A 15,170-nucleotide genomic window follows, 5' to 3' on the forward strand; every position below is an offset into this window, starting at 1 on the left:
GAGTCGCCCAGTGGTTCCTCTTTTCACGTGGGACGCGAAGAGCATCATAATTTTCTTTGAAGGACTTCGTGAAGAAATCTGACCGTTGAGTCGGCGGTCTTCCTGTAGTGCGCTTAATGTCGCGAGAAATCCACTCGCTCACGGCTCTGGTCCAACGGTTGCCGTTAAAGCGCATCACGTGTCCGGCCCGCCTTATTTTACTTTCTTCGGAGAACGCGGCGGCGTCTCTAATCCTCGATCGCTAAGGAGAAAACTTCGAATCCCGTCCTTCACTTGCGTGAAGCAGGATACTCCTAGCATCACTATCTCAGTTACGCCGACGCTCACCGCTTTGCGAAACGCCCAGGTTTCCGAAGCATAGGTCAAAGGATGTACGGTAGTGTTGAAGAGGTGAGCACGAAGCCGAGGAGACGAGCGACGAAGTGTTCCTGGTCTTCTTCACTACATCCCCAATGCTCTTGTACACTCCCCAAGCCGCTCGTCTCCTCCTGCCCAGCTCGGGGGTCAGGTTGTCCATCATGTTCAAATCCCGTCCCAGATAAACGTAACTGGTGCATTCGGATATGTCCGTTCCGTTGAGCGTGAATGGGGCATCCGAGACCCATCCGTTGCGCATGAACATCGTCTTTTTCAGATTCAGCTGAAGACCGATGCATCCACATGTTCCGTCGAATTCGGTCAGCATTCGTTCCGCTTCGCTGGTGCTAGGTGTTATCAGTACGCTGTCATCAGCAAAGCGCAAATGGTGTAGCTGCCGACCATCAACCTTCACTCCAATGTCGTCCCATTCCAAATTTCGCACTCCGTTCTTGAGAGTGGCTGTGAATATATTGGGTGAGATTGTATCACCCTGTCGGACCCCCTTCTTCACGTCAATGATGACATCCTTGTAGAATGGCGAAATTCCGGTCGAGGAGTTACTGTACAACTCTCGAAATACCTTTATGAACTGAGTAGGGTTGTGCAAGGCTTCCATGACCGCTTCCGTCTCATTTGGGTCGAAGGCCTTTTTCAAGTCGATGAAGGTGAGACAGAGCGGCATCTTGTACTTTCGTGATACCTCGATGAGTTTCGAAACAGTGCGAATGTGGTCAATCGTACTGAATCCTTTTCGAAACCCTGCTTGCTTGCATGGCTGTCGTTCATTCAAGACTTTTTCAATCCTATCACTCATGTAAAGTGTTTGTAGATGACAGACAGTAAGCAGATTGGGCGATAGTTTCCGATGTCATATGGATCTCCCTTCTTATACAACAACACGGTTTTGCTGGTCTTCCACTCTTTAAGAACCTTGCATTCCGATAGCTAACGTGTAAAGAGCCTCGCCGGGGTGTTGATGAGTACTGGCGGAAGGTTCTTCACATGTTCTGGTCTTATTCTGTCAGGACCGGGTGAAGTACGATTTCTTACCGACATGATAGCATGTCGTACTTCGGACGGTAGAACCTCTGGAAATGGCATGTCCATCTTTCCTCGAATGGTTAGGAGGCAAGTGGACATGGATCGAAGGACGAAGAGATCAGAAAAAAAGTCGCAGATGATTTTCTTCATTCCCTTTATCGATGCACTGGTTGTTGTTTTTCGGCTCCGGAGAGCAGTCATCTTCGCCTCGCAATTAGTGAAGTCTTGACGGGCATAGCGGATGCTCTTTCCCGTCTTTGTAGCTTCCGCCATCACTTCTGCTCTTCTTCTATCGCCTCTCTGCAAAGCCTTGCGAGTTCGGACGTAAGTTCTTGGTTGCTTGCAGCTCGTGCAGCTCCACACTAACGTATGAGCCAAAGAATTTCGAGAGACAGGCGTCCCTTGATTGTTTTAGAACTCTAAGCCTTCCTCGTGCAGTCGTGAAGGTGTTCAACGAGCCGGTCCTGTTCTTCGTCGATGTTGTTCATTGCGGAATCATTCCGAAGACCGGCTAGCGCAGCGAAGAGATCCCAGTTATGATAGTTCTGGGATTTCGCTTTCTGAACGTGGTGGCTTTCTCTTCTCTCCTTATGAAAGAAAATCTTCCTTGGTGGAGGCGATGGTCCGACCCCGTATAGAACTTTGGCACAACAGCGCCGTGGGTCAGGCAGAACCTTTTACTGGCGATAATGTGGTCTATTTCATTACGGTACCTTCCACCAGATGACTCCCACGTCCAGCGTAGAGAGGAGGACTTCTAGAATTGCGAGTTCCCATGGATGGTCTTAGTCGTCATGATGAACTCGGAGAGCCTCTCTTCCTGTTCGCTCCCTTGTAGGCCGTGGGTCCCGATGTGAAGTTTCTTAGGCGTTCTTCTTGGGCCAATTTTAGCATTGAAATCGCCAATTATGACCTTGTAGAAGGCATGATCTTCTCGGTAGAACTTTTTCAGGTCCATAGAAGTAGAGAAGCTTAATAGCTATTAATGACAATTCGATTGATCAAGAGCGCCAATGATTTGGATGCTACGTTCAGAAGTGCTGCCTGAGATATGGCTCATGTTCTCATGCAATCAAAGAGAGTTCTTCCAAGCGACTCATGTTTCGGTTTTTGGCGTGTATCCGAAATGCTTTCAGCTATTATCGAGCCAACGCTTTAGACTGGTGCGCTTAGACTTTTGATCTGATTTTAAGATAGGTCCTTCGCACTTCTGTGTTCTATGGGCGCCGAAAGCTATTGACACCCGTGACTTATTCATGCCTTTCACGTGCTCCTTGATGTGAATGCAGAGAAGTTGCACTGCATTATATTTGTCATCCTAGCTCGTACCAGAGGTCAGGTGGATTACATCAGATCTCATGCAGTATCCTGGTCAACCTGTCGAGCAAACAATACGTTGTGCAGAAATCGATGTACAAGCGGTTTCGAAATAGCTGATGTTTCAGATTGGTCGAAGTAATTCTACAACTAAAGCAAAACTGCATATATCGAGTTCCTCCCTTCGTAACGAATGAAACTGGGCAAACTTTTCTTTTGAAGGTTAATCGAGGATGCTGATTATGAATGAATATGTAGCTAGATGATATCCTTCGGCAACGATAAATTTCGTAAGCCATCGCATTTTCGCTGCAAATTCAATACTTCTAGAATTCATCAAATGCGACAGAAATCTATGTGTGAAGGTATTCAACTAGTGAAAGTACTAGTTGTATACATCGTACGTCGTGAACAATTCCTTCATTCTTTGAGGCAATTTCGATGTTGCTGAAATAGACTTATTTCTGCGGGCAGATGTGAAAACGTAACCGCTAAGGCTTTGAAACATATTCTGATCGCAACCTATGTAAATGCCAACAAGCCTTTAAGCTTTGGAGAATAGGGGAGACCGTACTTAAAACTTCTAACCATAGTGATTCGTAACTTGCTTGTTGCTTGCTAGCTACAAACTTGTTCCGTTTATCAATCCTGCGAAATATGGGGTGAGAATTTGTAAGTAAACCTGTGAGACAAGCTTTGAACATCAAAGTGTTTCACACTCAGGTGCCCAAGAAATAGCTCTTGTGCTGGCGCATGTGGTCATCTCACACTTTTTTAATGGGCAATACAGCCCTCACCAACCCAAATAATGTTCTATAGATGAACCCAAATAGTTTCGCTACTGCTTGAGCACCATCGTCAAGGGACCAGGGCCAAGGAGTTCAAGGATCTAGAGGATAAATTCACTAATATAGAATACGATAGAAATTTATACCAGAACGCTCTAAAAAAGCTTTCAAACATTTCGAACATCGTTTAGCAATTGATGGATCTCCTCCGCGATTTGACCTCTGAGAAACATTTGGTAAAAAGTGCTAAGTGAGCAATTGATACACACTTAACTTACAAAATCTACTGTTCTTCACATGACAATGTCACACCTCTAAACAATACTAAAGACTACGATTCCAGTTTATGTTAAGAAAATGAGACCATCACATATAGATTGATCAATGTATGGTTGTGTTTTTGTTCAGAATTTTGGAGTTGGAGACGGATTGCTCAAAGCGAGCAGTAGAGAACGGTGCACGACATAATGGTGTTGAAGTAAGAACCTACATTCGTTGGTAGATTTCAATTACATTAAAGGTAAACTTGATTGATAGGATTGCAGTTCAATCTTACGCAAGAAATGGAAAAAGACATGGGGAAGATGATTGCCTACATTTGCGATCTTAAGCGGAAGAACCACGAGCTGAATCTACGCCTGAAAAGTTACGAATCAAAAGACACTACGGCTCCAAAAGACGCAGGTGAAACATCAGTGTATCTTCAAAATGCTATATAGAATTTGTAGCCTCTTTTGAGGCAATTATCGTGTTACCATCCTTAGATTTCCCTTTGTTTGCTCATATGTTAGCAACAAGCACCTAGCATCTTCGCGCTGTTTTTTCTTGAACTAGGAATATATTCCCAGAAAGAGTTCATCTGGGTTGGCTCGCTAGAACAATAGCATAGAATTTTGAAAATTTTTTTAACGCATGCAGTTGATTAGAGATGATAGGAATAATCCAGTCTTTCCCTTCAAATTCCGAGTATCTTGGGAATATTATAAATAATAATGACTAATAATGGCTCAGTCGGTCAGAGGTCCGTTGTAAACCATACGATCGATGGTTCGAAACCGCCCTAGGGCAAACCAAGCCTTTCATCCATCCGAGGTCGATAAATTGGTACCAGACTAGTCTGGGAGGATAAAAACACTGACTTGACACTGATTTGCTAGCCCACGCCAGTCATTGTATAGGCCAACACGCGTTTAAAAATTCAACGATTACGAATTGCAGTAAAGCGCGTAGGCCCATCCCAAGCTTTATCCTTTTTTTAGTGATACTGCCATGAGTGAGACATAGCATAAGCAGTACCACCTCTCAAGCCCTCATATACAATTGTTAGATGTAATGCGTTCCTGCTAATCCTTTCATTGAGTGACGAAATTTTTTCCTCTGGCAACAACTTCACAAATGCATAACTAAACTGTTCTTGAGCAGTTCCCGATCTCCGGTCTGAACGAGAAAAGCGACGTGCGCTTGAAACGGAATTGTCGGAACTAAAACAGATCTTAATGAAGAGCGACAACCAAAAAATCATTGCATTGGCAACAAAGGTGAGGAACTCGATTCCACTACATAGATATGCACTCTCTATTTTTCCTGAAGTTTTCTTTTTGTAGATCGAGCAGCTTAACGCTCAACAGGCAATGATTAGTGAGCGATGTAACGTTCTTCATAAAAAGGCGGTAGCGGACAATGACAGCGAGGCCTACGCGGTATTCTTTTTTTTTCAGACGAAACGGTCTCAACGTAATTGACGAGCGCTTTTGTTTGTTTATATTGGCCTCCATGGTGTGGTAAAACATTGTGGATGAAATTGAAAAAAAAAAAACTGAACTTAGAAAGCGGACAACAACGAATTTGTACTATAGAAATGCGTAAATTTAAAACAAAGACGGAAAGAGAGAAGAATAAAATTAAAAAGTGAAACAGCTCTGTAGCACTGCTCTGGTCATTTGGAATTAGAACAGATGATCCAAGGAAAAACCTAACTCGAAATGACTATTAGCTAGAGGAATAAGTCGTGGGCGTTTTTTATACCTAAAATGCACGGAGAACTAAGAAATGTTGAGAGTAAGTAAATAATGTAGTAAATTTACAGCTTGGTAGAATATTTCTCGTTGTAAAAGAAAACAGTATAGTGGTTTCATAATTTTTATTGGGTTCTGCTCTTTCTAGGTCGTTAAAGAGGAACGTCAAATGGACAAAACGTAGCATTTCGACACATATGTACTTTTTGCTTTTGATTTTGACGATAAGGTTGCTGAAACTCCTCGTAAGGTTTTTATTGTGTATATGAAGGAGATAAATCGAATTAGACATGAAAAATCAATGGAAGAACGGAAAAAGGCATGAGAAACGTGGAACTTGGAAAGGAACCAATATGTAGCATCGAAAACCTTTGGCCGAATGGAGGATAGTCGTTAGGAACAATGAAAAGAACAACTGGGGAAAGTATTTTACCTACCTACTTATTATATGGTCTTTGTCCTAGAAAAAATTGGAAAGGACGAATTTTTCCTCTATCTCTTAGAGGCATCACTCCACGAATCTGAGATGGTACGGATTTCAGGTGGAGTATTCGTATACGGGATGGGAAACTATGGAGAGGGGGTGATTCCGTCCATTTCTTCCTAATTGCCGTAAAAATGAGCCTGGAAGATACGGCTTCAGGCGTTCTGGCGGATTATTTTCTACAAGGAGTTCGACTGGAGCGCGCCAGCATTGTGCGGCGCCGCATCTTCTGGGCCGTTTTTTGCGGCAATTAGGAAGAAATGGTCGGAATCACCCCCCTCCCCTTGGTCTCCCATCCCGTATACGAATACTCCACCTGAAATCTACACCACCTCAGATTCGGGGGGTGATGCCTGGGAACCTTCAAATACTACTCCTTTCCCATACCCTCTCAAAAATTTCAGCTCTAGCGACCTTAACGCCTCCTCTAAATGAAAAAAAAAATCAAACAAACAAGTGATTTCGAGAGCGCTCTATTTGGTCCCTTTGACACTTCTTTCAATGATCCAATGAAAGGACAGGATTCAAGAAAAAAAGTTCAGAAAAGTTTATTTTTAAGTGCAAAAAAATATTGCACCGACTCATTACTCAACCCAACAGATACGTAGTGGCCACATCAAGTAATTATTAATAATTAGTTTTGATTATATCGAAACGGATCGGCCGAAGCCCCACCATCCGTAGTTGCGTGCATTGTATTAATCCAAGCAAACCTTACTCCAAATGGTTTTATGTTATAGTGACAAATCATGAGAAAAACTTCAGCCGTACACAGATTCTTAGATCTCATTTGACATTCCTAGTAGATCAGGTTTTCAGTTCCTTTTTCCTGCATGCCTATAAATAGCAAATCCAACCTCCTTGCACACACTACAAAAAATAACTATAATATCGAAAATAAAAAAAAAACTCTGACAACTTTGCTGTACTTCAAATTGTCCGGTAGCACTTTGAGACGCTCTGTATTCAGTTAGCAAAGGTCTTCTGAATATTTTCAAACTTCCTGATACTTTTTTGATCCAAATCCGAATTGATCTGAATATTTTCAAACTTCCTGATACTTTTTTGATCCAAATCGGTTGCATTCTTATGGGTTACATCAAAGACGTGGCAAACATAGGATTTCGAAAGGAATATAGAAATTTTGGGATCAATTAAGTGAGTATTACGGAAAATCAGAAACTTCAATTAGTATATGCAGTTTGGAAAAGCGAGATTTGTGACAGTAAGGATGCCACAATCTTTCATTACATGGCTTACCTGACTAAACGGTGAGCTAATGTCATCACCTGACGCGATTACCAGCTTTCCTCGCCGAGGTGTGCCGTCCTTCAACAGAGCTCTGCCCTACCTTCTAGATCATCTACGAAAGTTTGCGCAGAATGATTCCATTCGTCCCTATTCCATATCCTGCGAAACTTTACGTCTCGCCTGAACTGCCTATCCACGTCGAGTGTCCTCAGGTCACCACCTCAGTCCAAAACTCCCGTTTTCGGCCAGGTGGCCTCTTTTAACTCGAACCCAACAGGCTCCTCAGAACTCGTTGAGCTAAGCGATCTGCTTCTCTTCCTCAGGTCCTCTTTCACCACTTCAATCGAGAACTTCGGTTTTTTCCAGAACTTCTCTTGACGTCCACTCGTTATCGCGGTCTTGTTGCAGTTCATGACGCGACTTCCTTCTCGGACGCTTTTCGTGGTTGAAGTCACCAGTGCTGCGGACGACACATACAGAATTGTACGTGGATTTAGTTTCCGTAGATGCAAAGGCAAACTTCTTCCGCGGCATCAGAACCGAGGGCGTTTCTCTTGCAGCGTCCTGCATGCACTTTGTGTAGGAATCCGCACCGCAAAGCTCCTTCAGAGCACTACTCCAACATGAATAGACACATTTTGGCGGAATTTCGTTCTGCATTCTTCATCCTTTAGTCCTGCCATGTCGACTTTTGGTTGGAGAGGAAATCCTCTGTTTCTCTTGAGGAACCGTATCTTGAAACTGAGAAGAGTCGAATGGTCAATTCAACGCCCCAAACAGGTCCAGATTCTCGTATACCTGACTGAGGAATGTTCCTCGTCAGAAAGTAGTCGAGCTGAAGTTTAAGAGTACTCATCCTCCGCTAGCTCTGCTGTTCAGGCGTTAGAAGGATTGACTCCTGCCACATGAGCTGATGGCGTCGGTGATTCCTCATAAATGTGGAAGTGATTATGAGGCCGTCTGTTCACATAAGTCGACATGACGGCTATCGTTGTCCGACGTGCTGTACCTGTATACCTGCTGTATAATACCGTTTTCCTAGCAAATCGGATTGTTGTTCGAGTCCCGTCTTTACGTCGATTCCGACAATGACTACCTGTTGGCTGGGAATTTTAGAGATCAACGCATTGAATTCATCATAAAAGGCGTCCTTATTGTTCTCCTTAGCGGTTTCCGCTTAGGAGACAAGTAAATACGGGTTTAGGTGCGTGGGCACTTACGATCCAGAGTTTACGTCATTTGCGATCCCGCAATTGTTCAAAGAAGCATCTAGGCAACGTTGAGCCAAAATTCTCCACCATTTGTTGTAATCGTTCCTCACAGGTATCGCACAGCCGCCTATCTTCGTTTCATCAGCATTGCCGCAGCATATGGTGTAATTTTTGGTGCCGATGAGGGACCCATCTCCGATGCGTGATTCTTGCAACGCACACAAAGATATCGTAGCTGCTTTGATAAGGCGGCTTGTTGGAGTTCATTCGACAGTGTTCGGCACTTCAGCGTGACGAAATGAATGGTTGCTGCTAAAGATTCCAAGCTCGCTTCAAGCAGTTGACCTTTCAGATAATGCTTTTTGGTGATGTGCAGGACGATAGCACCTTTTTGCAATGTTGGGAATCTTACGCCATATAGCTATGCACGTTATATAGCTCTTACGTTCCCAATGAGAACACTTACTTAGATACTTAGATGGCCCATCTTCACTGGACGTGCGGGCCCCAACATCTCTTCCACTCGTTTCGTTCTCTGGCCATTGTCATCCAAGATGTTCTCAAGCTTCGTGAGTGACGTTGACGAGGTCCTTGAGCCGTATCCAGCTGAGCTCTCAGCTGGTCCATCCGTGCAGCGAACACGTCACACATCTCGTTGGCGGTCTCCCTCGGAGACGTTTAGCGTCCCTTGGGATCCACTCTAGCGTTCTTTTAGTCCACCTATCGTCGATTCTTCTCATGATGTGACCGGCCCACCTATGGTTTGCTTTCGATACATATTCCGCTAAGTCGCGAAGACGGGACATTCTTCTTAAGTAGAAGCTGCGAAGAGCTGCAGGCTAGGTCTTGTGTGCGCCGGTTAAACTTCAGAAAGCATCTCTCAAGGGCTCGGTGGGTAGTAAGTAGCTTCCTAGACGTGGCAGCGGTATCTGCCCACGTCTCGCTGCGTAACAGAGCGCTGGAAGAACTGTCGAGTCGAACAGATGGGCACGAAGATCTTGGTCCGTCAGTTGGTCCGTAGCTTCCCTGACGGCTGCGAATGCTGCCCATGGTGCTCTCATTCTTCTATTCAGTTCTTCCTTCAAGTCGTTTTCCATGTTCATAGAACGACCGAGGTATACGTATGACGAAGTTTCCACGATTTGGAAGCCTTCAAGTTGTACTCCTCCGTCCTCGCAGTGCGCGTTCTTTATGAGCTGTGTCTTCTTTCTCTTTATTCGCAGTCCTATTTCTTCCCTGCTGCATTCAACTCGTTGAGCATCGTTTCTGCTTCATTGGTACTGCTTGAAAAAAGAACGATGTCGTCCGCGAAACGAAGGTTCGAGAGAAATCTTCCATCAACACGTATGCCCCTTTCTTCCCAGGATAGTGATTTCATTATCCATTGCAATGCAGCCGTGAACAGCTTCGGCGATATAGTATCGCCTTGTCGTACCCCCTTTCCAATCGGTTTGGTGAGACGGCGGTGGAAAAGCTGTATCCTAGTCGTGCATCGATCGTTAAATTGGCTAATGTCCTCACATACGACGCGTCCACACCGTGATCGACCAGCGCTGACAGTATTGCATTCGTTTCCACGCTGTCAAAGGCTTTCTCATAGTCGAAGAAGGTTAGCACAAAGGGCAGGCGGTATTCCCGGCAAACCTCTATGACCTTCGACACTGTCTGGATGTGGTCCAAGCAGCTGAACCCCTGACGGAATCCAGCTTGTTCTTGAGGCTGGGCTTCATCTAGCGTCCTAGATATGCGCGTGAGGATGATCTTGGTGAATACTTTGTATAACACGTTCAACAACAATATCGGACGGTAGTTCCGAAGGTCCTCTCGGTCACCTTTCTTGTGGATAAGAACCGTTCGCGATGTCTTTCACTGGTTTGGGATCCTTTCTTTCTGAAGGTAGTATGTCATGTGCGCTGCTAAGATTACATCAAGTGGGTGGCCACCAGCCCGAAGAAAGTCTGCTGATATAAAATCAGGTCCGGGGGCTGTGCCAGGTTCCATGCTCTTGAGAGCGACTCGTATTTCCGAAGGGGAAATGCGTGGTGGAGCTTCACCAGTGGGGATGATCGGGCTTGACACAGGAGTTGATGAACGGAAAAGTTCGAGTAGAACCTCTCCGTAATGATTTCCATCTCACGACGAGAAGACGTGCGAGTCCCGTCTTCGCTCAGCAAGGCTGCTAGCGAAATATTATATTCGCGGAGATCCCTGCAGCACTTCTTTAGACTCGTTCTTCTTTGTGCTGATTCCAGAATCTTCTTCTGCCTGTACCTCAAAAGATCCTCCTGCAACGCTTTTCTGCAGCTAGTGTTTGCTACTAACCGCTCAATGTGCGATGCATTCGGATCAAGCCTCAAAGCTCTTCTTCTTCCTAACAATTCCTTGGTGGTCTTCGAAATTCGATCCAAGTTTATCAAGCGCGGCTTCGAGGCACACTCAGCACAGACTTGTAATCCTCTGAACAGCGTCTCGTAGTCCACGTTTGGGTCCTATTCGATGTGCCAGTCACCTTAGGACAAGGTGTCGTCGAGTACGCAATCGTCGTAGACGACTTCTTTTCTCCTTCGTTGCCGATAGCAGATGTTCTTTTCCATCGTGTGGCTAAGTCGTATTTTCGCACGAAGGAGACGGTGATCAGAACCACTAAAAAAGGATGGTACTACTGAGACGTCAAGTAGACACCACCTCCGGTTGGTCAGTATGTGGTCGATCTCCGCACGAATCGCGCCATTGGGCGATTCCCATGTCCACCGACGATGATCTTTTTTCATGAAAAGAGAGTTCCCATGAAAGAGGCGAGCGGCGGACAACAGTCCGGCGAGACGATTGCCATTTTCAAGCGGTCCCCTAGTCCAAATCTTCCAATCCTTTATTCCTCTTCTGTGGCATTTCCTAGTTTTGCGTTGAAGTCTCCGACAACGAATTTGTAGAAGGACTTCTCGTTGCGGACTACTTCCTCCAGCTCCTCGTAAAACGCGTTCAATTCGGATTCATCAGCTGCTGATGTTGGTGAGTAGCAGTTGATGATACTGATGGGTTTTTGGCGCAGAGGGCGGAGGCGAAGAATGGCCAGACGAGGTGACAGGATCTCGTGAGAATCGACGAGATGGACGACATATGGGTGCACAACAAAACCAACACCGCCTACATTTCGCGAAGGAACCTTCTCTCCACGAATGACGAGTGTACCGTCATTCATCTGTCGTATGTCGCTCCTTCTGCACTTGGTCTCCTGCAGAGCAACCACGTGAAATTTGATAAGCTCTGCAGCTCCGAGAATGGCACGCAGGTCAGCGTCTGTGGAAACTGTTCTCGCGTTGTAAGTACACAGTCTGAGACAGTCTCCATGGCGAGTCGTGCGTGTGTCGCCTTGGTCCAGGATCAATGACGTCCTAAGCAACCTGAGATTTGATCGCCTCTTACCGGTCGCCATACCGTCCGACGCCTGAGACGGCAGGTCCCAGTGTGCAGGGTACTGAGGTAGTGAATATGCTGTAGTGGCAAAAAGATTTTTCCCCAAACTAAGCAGCCATGCCACGGCGAGCTTAGCTTTCACCACAGGTCGTCGTCCAACCTATATGGATCAGGGGGCCACCTTGCGACATTTTGCCAAGACGGTGGTGAATCTTAGCAGTGGTTTGCTCTTAGCTAGGCTTCCGATTCCGAGAAGTCGGAATGTCGGATGTGTCGAACTCCTTCTCAGCTTGGGAGACCCTGTCGGAGGAAGAACCTTCGCTGTGCACCGCAGTTCCACGCCCAGAATCACCTCCATGCCACTATGAAGCGGTAAACCGTTGTGGAGGAATGAGAACACTAATTGGGAACAAATGTCTGATTAGTGAAAGCGGAGTCACCTCGTCCAAGCAGCAATCAAACTTGTATGCGCGGCAACTAGCCTCATTACATAGTCATGGTTAGACTCCCCTTCAATTATGTCTTAATTATCATCACAGAAGTTCAACTCACTCACAGTAGTTTTATTTAGAGTGAAAGACAGTCAATGGTCTTCTGATCATCTGAACTTCTGAGCGTAGACAGTCACGTCGTAAGCTACTAATTGGTTTAGATAAATAGTTGCATATGTGCTACAGATGCAAAACTCATCACAATTTGCATTTATTTTGATGCTGTCTGCATGTTTCAAGTCGGCGACGTGGTTACTTTCGAAGTAGAAAACAGGTACAGAATAATGATAATTCAGAAATAGCAAAAGTAATAGCACTTTGAAAAGGCTGCACTCTGAAGAGCTCAGTCAGAGAATTGCATTTTCCTGAGAAAAGCTACCCCCAACTTTTACTACAACTTTACCTCTAATTGAGACTGTGCACATAATCACGAAAGCAAAAAAGCCATTTGAAGTTCTGTTGAAGAGATACACGATTACACGATGACTACGAACGTTGTTCACGTGCGCTATTTATCATTTTTGAGTAACAAAGTAGCGCTAAAGCAGCTCTCTTTTGAACAGCACCAGAGGATTGTGTTTAAATGGTGTCATTAAGTAACCATTAAAATATCTATTTCAATGGGAAGTAAAAAAATCCTCTTTATCTTAGTTTATCTGCTTCTTTTTTCTTTTCCCTCAGTTTTTCCCCCAGTAATTCTGTCTTGAGCCCAAAAAGAAGCAAAGAAGTTTTTTTTTTGCAAGCAAAGACGAAGAGTAGAACCCTAATTTCAAAATTAGGCTCCATCGTTTTTTGTGTTCTATGGGCACCTCAAGGTTTCCATTCTCGTAACCTATTTTTCCGTTCACGTGCTCTTTGATGCGGAGGCATAGCAGTCATGTCGTCAGAGTCTCATTGGTGTCAAGAGGTCTATGAGATCATGGCCACAGTCTCACGATTTGACCAAGTCACCGTAATAAGGTAGTGGTTTTTGAAGGTGCTCTAGACGCAACAGCTGTCCCCTCATCCATCAGCAAATTCTTGCTAACGGAGAACCAGATGGTACTCCCAGCCAGCAGGTAGTCATTATCGAAATCGACGCAAAGATGGGACTCGAACAAAAATCCGATTTGGTAGGAAAATGGTATTATCCAGCGGAGTGCACGTCGGACAACGATGACCTTCTTGTCGACTTGCGTGAACAGACGGCTTCATGATCACTTCCACATTTATGAGGAATCACCGATGCCATCAACTCACGTAGCAAGTGTCAACCCTTCTAACGCTTTGATGCGGAGATATAGCGGTCGTGCCGTTTCGCCGACATATTCGTCGCTGTAGCACGTACAAGAAATCATGTAGATCACACCGGATCTCAAGCAGTCTCCTGGTCTACCTGTGGGAGAAACAACACAGTTCGGTGTTGTACAGATGGTATCGTACAAACGATTCCGAACTAGTTGACGTTTCAAATTGTTCAGTAGTATTTCAACGACCGAAGCGGAGCTATCTATGTCTGCTCTCCTCAGACACCGCCTAATGGCAGTGCTCATTTCATCGGAGACATAAGGAAAGCAGAGAGGTATCTTATCTGTTGTGGGATTCTGCAATTGCTGTGCTCGTTCACTTCGGTTTCATCTCGTTTCAGACGTTCGGATTTCATAACCAGTAGAAACAGCAATTTCGCGAACGAAAGTTAACGATTCCTTTCGGAAAATGTTGTTAACCACAGCTTTCTTCATTTAATGCAATTTTAACAGTGTAAATGACACACTAATTTGTATTAGAGGCAAAGTCCGATACTGTCCAAAGTGTCCTAGAAAGTCCGATCCACAATGCTGTAAACTCTGTGAATTTTTAACATTCTTGTAGTCTAATTTAATTGAGGCTTTGACATTTGTACTTATCTTTACCTTCAAAGGACTCATGTTAGCCAATGAAGTAGAACTTTGCTTTGTTTTGGACAAGTGCTTTGGAATAAGAATAAAACTTCTAATTTTTATACTGAGTAAAATTCATTAAAAAAAAACAACATAGGTAAGCACATAGCATTTTAATAATTCATGAATGGAAAGCGACATCTGTTATGTGCTATCCGTTTTCGTTGATGCATTGTTGATGTCGATGAAGAAAATTGGCCTCAACTCTTCCCAGCAGGTCTCTGCTGATTGAGGGCCAGGTGGTTTTTATTAACTATTGAGTCTACTGTTCCGAACTTGTCAACATTATTAACAAGTTTATTTTAAGTTCAAATTATTAGGCTGTGTCACGCGAGGAAACAGAGTCATTTCGATTTGTATTGAATCTCCAGCGGGATTCACGTTGAAACGCTGTCAATAACTCATCATTTCTAACAAAATGCTGCTCGCTGCTTATGCTCAAATACGTGTTGCGCTAGCGTCGACGTGGTCCATGATAGCATCTGAAAGCTATGAGATGGAAAATGGACTACAACACAGTTGCACGCTCTAACTGTTCTAATGCCCGACTAACAGATATTCCAAAAGCCACTGGTTCTCGCGCTGCACCGTGTACACGCTCTTTCTTCAGGTGCAGTAAAATTGCAAGTATATGCAAGACGTGAATGATTATTTAAAAGCCTAACTTCAAAGAAAAGATGAAATGTTACTACTTGGAACTCTCCAAAAAGGAACATTTTACAACTAGTGATTGTGGAGGACAAAGGTTATAAGACATTTCCCTCTGTGAGGCGGGTGTAGTGAAGTTGATAGAGTTCGACGCCGCTGCACGGTTGGTTTTTCGAAACTGCACCTAATCCATCCTAGCCTTTTATACTTCCTGGATCGACAAACTGGTGC

General features: G+C 44.6%; 7 protein-coding genes across 9 annotated transcripts; 2 read left to right on the forward strand and 5 right to left on the reverse strand.

The window, feature by feature from the left end:
- Positions 1-307: 307 nt before the first annotated feature.
- RB195_022047 (uncharacterized protein) lies at positions 308-1,174 on the reverse strand (the record flags this gene model as incomplete). Its single annotated transcript, XM_064209045.1, has 1 exon — positions 308-1,174. One exon carries the CDS (start codon positions 1,172-1,174, stop codon positions 308-310), a length of 867 nt encoding a protein of 288 aa, XP_064064926.1.
- Positions 1,175-1,305: 131 nt separating this feature from the next.
- Positions 1,306-1,674, reverse strand: RB195_022048 (uncharacterized protein; the record flags this gene model as incomplete). Its single annotated transcript, XM_064209046.1, has 1 exon — positions 1,306-1,674. One exon carries the CDS (start codon positions 1,672-1,674, stop codon positions 1,306-1,308), a length of 369 nt encoding a protein of 122 aa, XP_064064927.1.
- A 2,029-nt stretch (positions 1,675-3,703) lies between these two features.
- On the forward strand, positions 3,704-8,673 carry RB195_022049 (uncharacterized protein; the record flags this gene model as incomplete). Of its 3 annotated transcripts, XM_064209047.1 has the most annotated exons (7): positions 3,704-3,756; positions 3,915-3,984; positions 4,052-4,190; positions 4,929-5,044; positions 5,111-5,206; positions 8,299-8,444; positions 8,580-8,673. In XM_064209047.1, the coding sequence occupies 7 exons, from the start codon at positions 3,704-3,706 to the stop codon at positions 8,671-8,673; spliced, it is 714 nt and encodes a 237-aa protein (XP_064064928.1). The 3 variants fall into 3 exon arrangements, with proteins under 3 accessions (XP_064064928.1, XP_064064929.1, XP_064064930.1); XM_064209049.1 differs by lacking the exons at positions 3,704-3,756; positions 8,299-8,444; positions 8,580-8,673 and adding an exon at positions 5,670-5,705 and having other exon boundaries at positions 3,895-3,984; positions 4,926-5,044; XM_064209048.1 differs by lacking the exons at positions 3,704-3,756; positions 8,299-8,444; positions 8,580-8,673 and adding an exon at positions 5,670-5,705 and having other exon boundaries at positions 3,895-3,984.
- On the reverse strand, positions 7,596-7,916 carry RB195_022050 (uncharacterized protein; the record flags this gene model as incomplete). The annotated part of the gene is made up of 1 exon (XM_064209050.1): positions 7,596-7,916. The coding sequence occupies one exon, from the start codon at positions 7,914-7,916 to the stop codon at positions 7,596-7,598; it is 321 nt and encodes a 106-aa protein (XP_064064931.1).
- A 660-nt stretch (positions 8,674-9,333) lies between the features above and the next one.
- On the reverse strand, positions 9,334-11,212 carry RB195_022051 (uncharacterized protein; the record flags this gene model as incomplete). The annotated part of the gene is made up of 8 exons (XM_064209051.1): positions 9,334-9,706; positions 9,903-10,205; positions 10,300-10,357; positions 10,411-10,538; positions 10,580-10,732; positions 10,790-10,924; positions 10,977-11,068; positions 11,153-11,212. 8 exons carry the CDS (start codon positions 11,210-11,212, stop codon positions 9,334-9,336), a joined length of 1,302 nt encoding a protein of 433 aa, XP_064064932.1.
- Positions 11,213-11,336: 124 nt separating this feature from the next.
- On the reverse strand, positions 11,337-11,900 carry RB195_022052 (uncharacterized protein; the record flags this gene model as incomplete). Its single annotated transcript, XM_064209052.1, has 1 exon — positions 11,337-11,900. The coding sequence occupies one exon, from the start codon at positions 11,898-11,900 to the stop codon at positions 11,337-11,339; it is 564 nt and encodes a 187-aa protein (XP_064064933.1).
- Positions 11,901-13,249: 1,349 nt separating this feature from the next.
- On the forward strand, positions 13,250-13,568 carry RB195_022053 (uncharacterized protein; the record flags this gene model as incomplete). The annotated part of the gene is made up of 2 exons (XM_064209053.1): positions 13,250-13,332; positions 13,424-13,568. The coding sequence occupies 2 exons, from the start codon at positions 13,250-13,252 to the stop codon at positions 13,566-13,568; spliced, it is 228 nt and encodes a 75-aa protein (XP_064064934.1).
- Between the last annotated feature and the right edge of the window lie 1,602 nt (positions 13,569-15,170).

The sequence above is a fragment of the Necator americanus genome, chromosome X (genome assembly GCF_031761385.1).
Source record: "Necator americanus strain Aroian chromosome X, whole genome shotgun sequence".
NCBI lineage: Eukaryota > Metazoa > Nematoda > Chromadorea > Rhabditida > Ancylostomatidae > Necator > Necator americanus.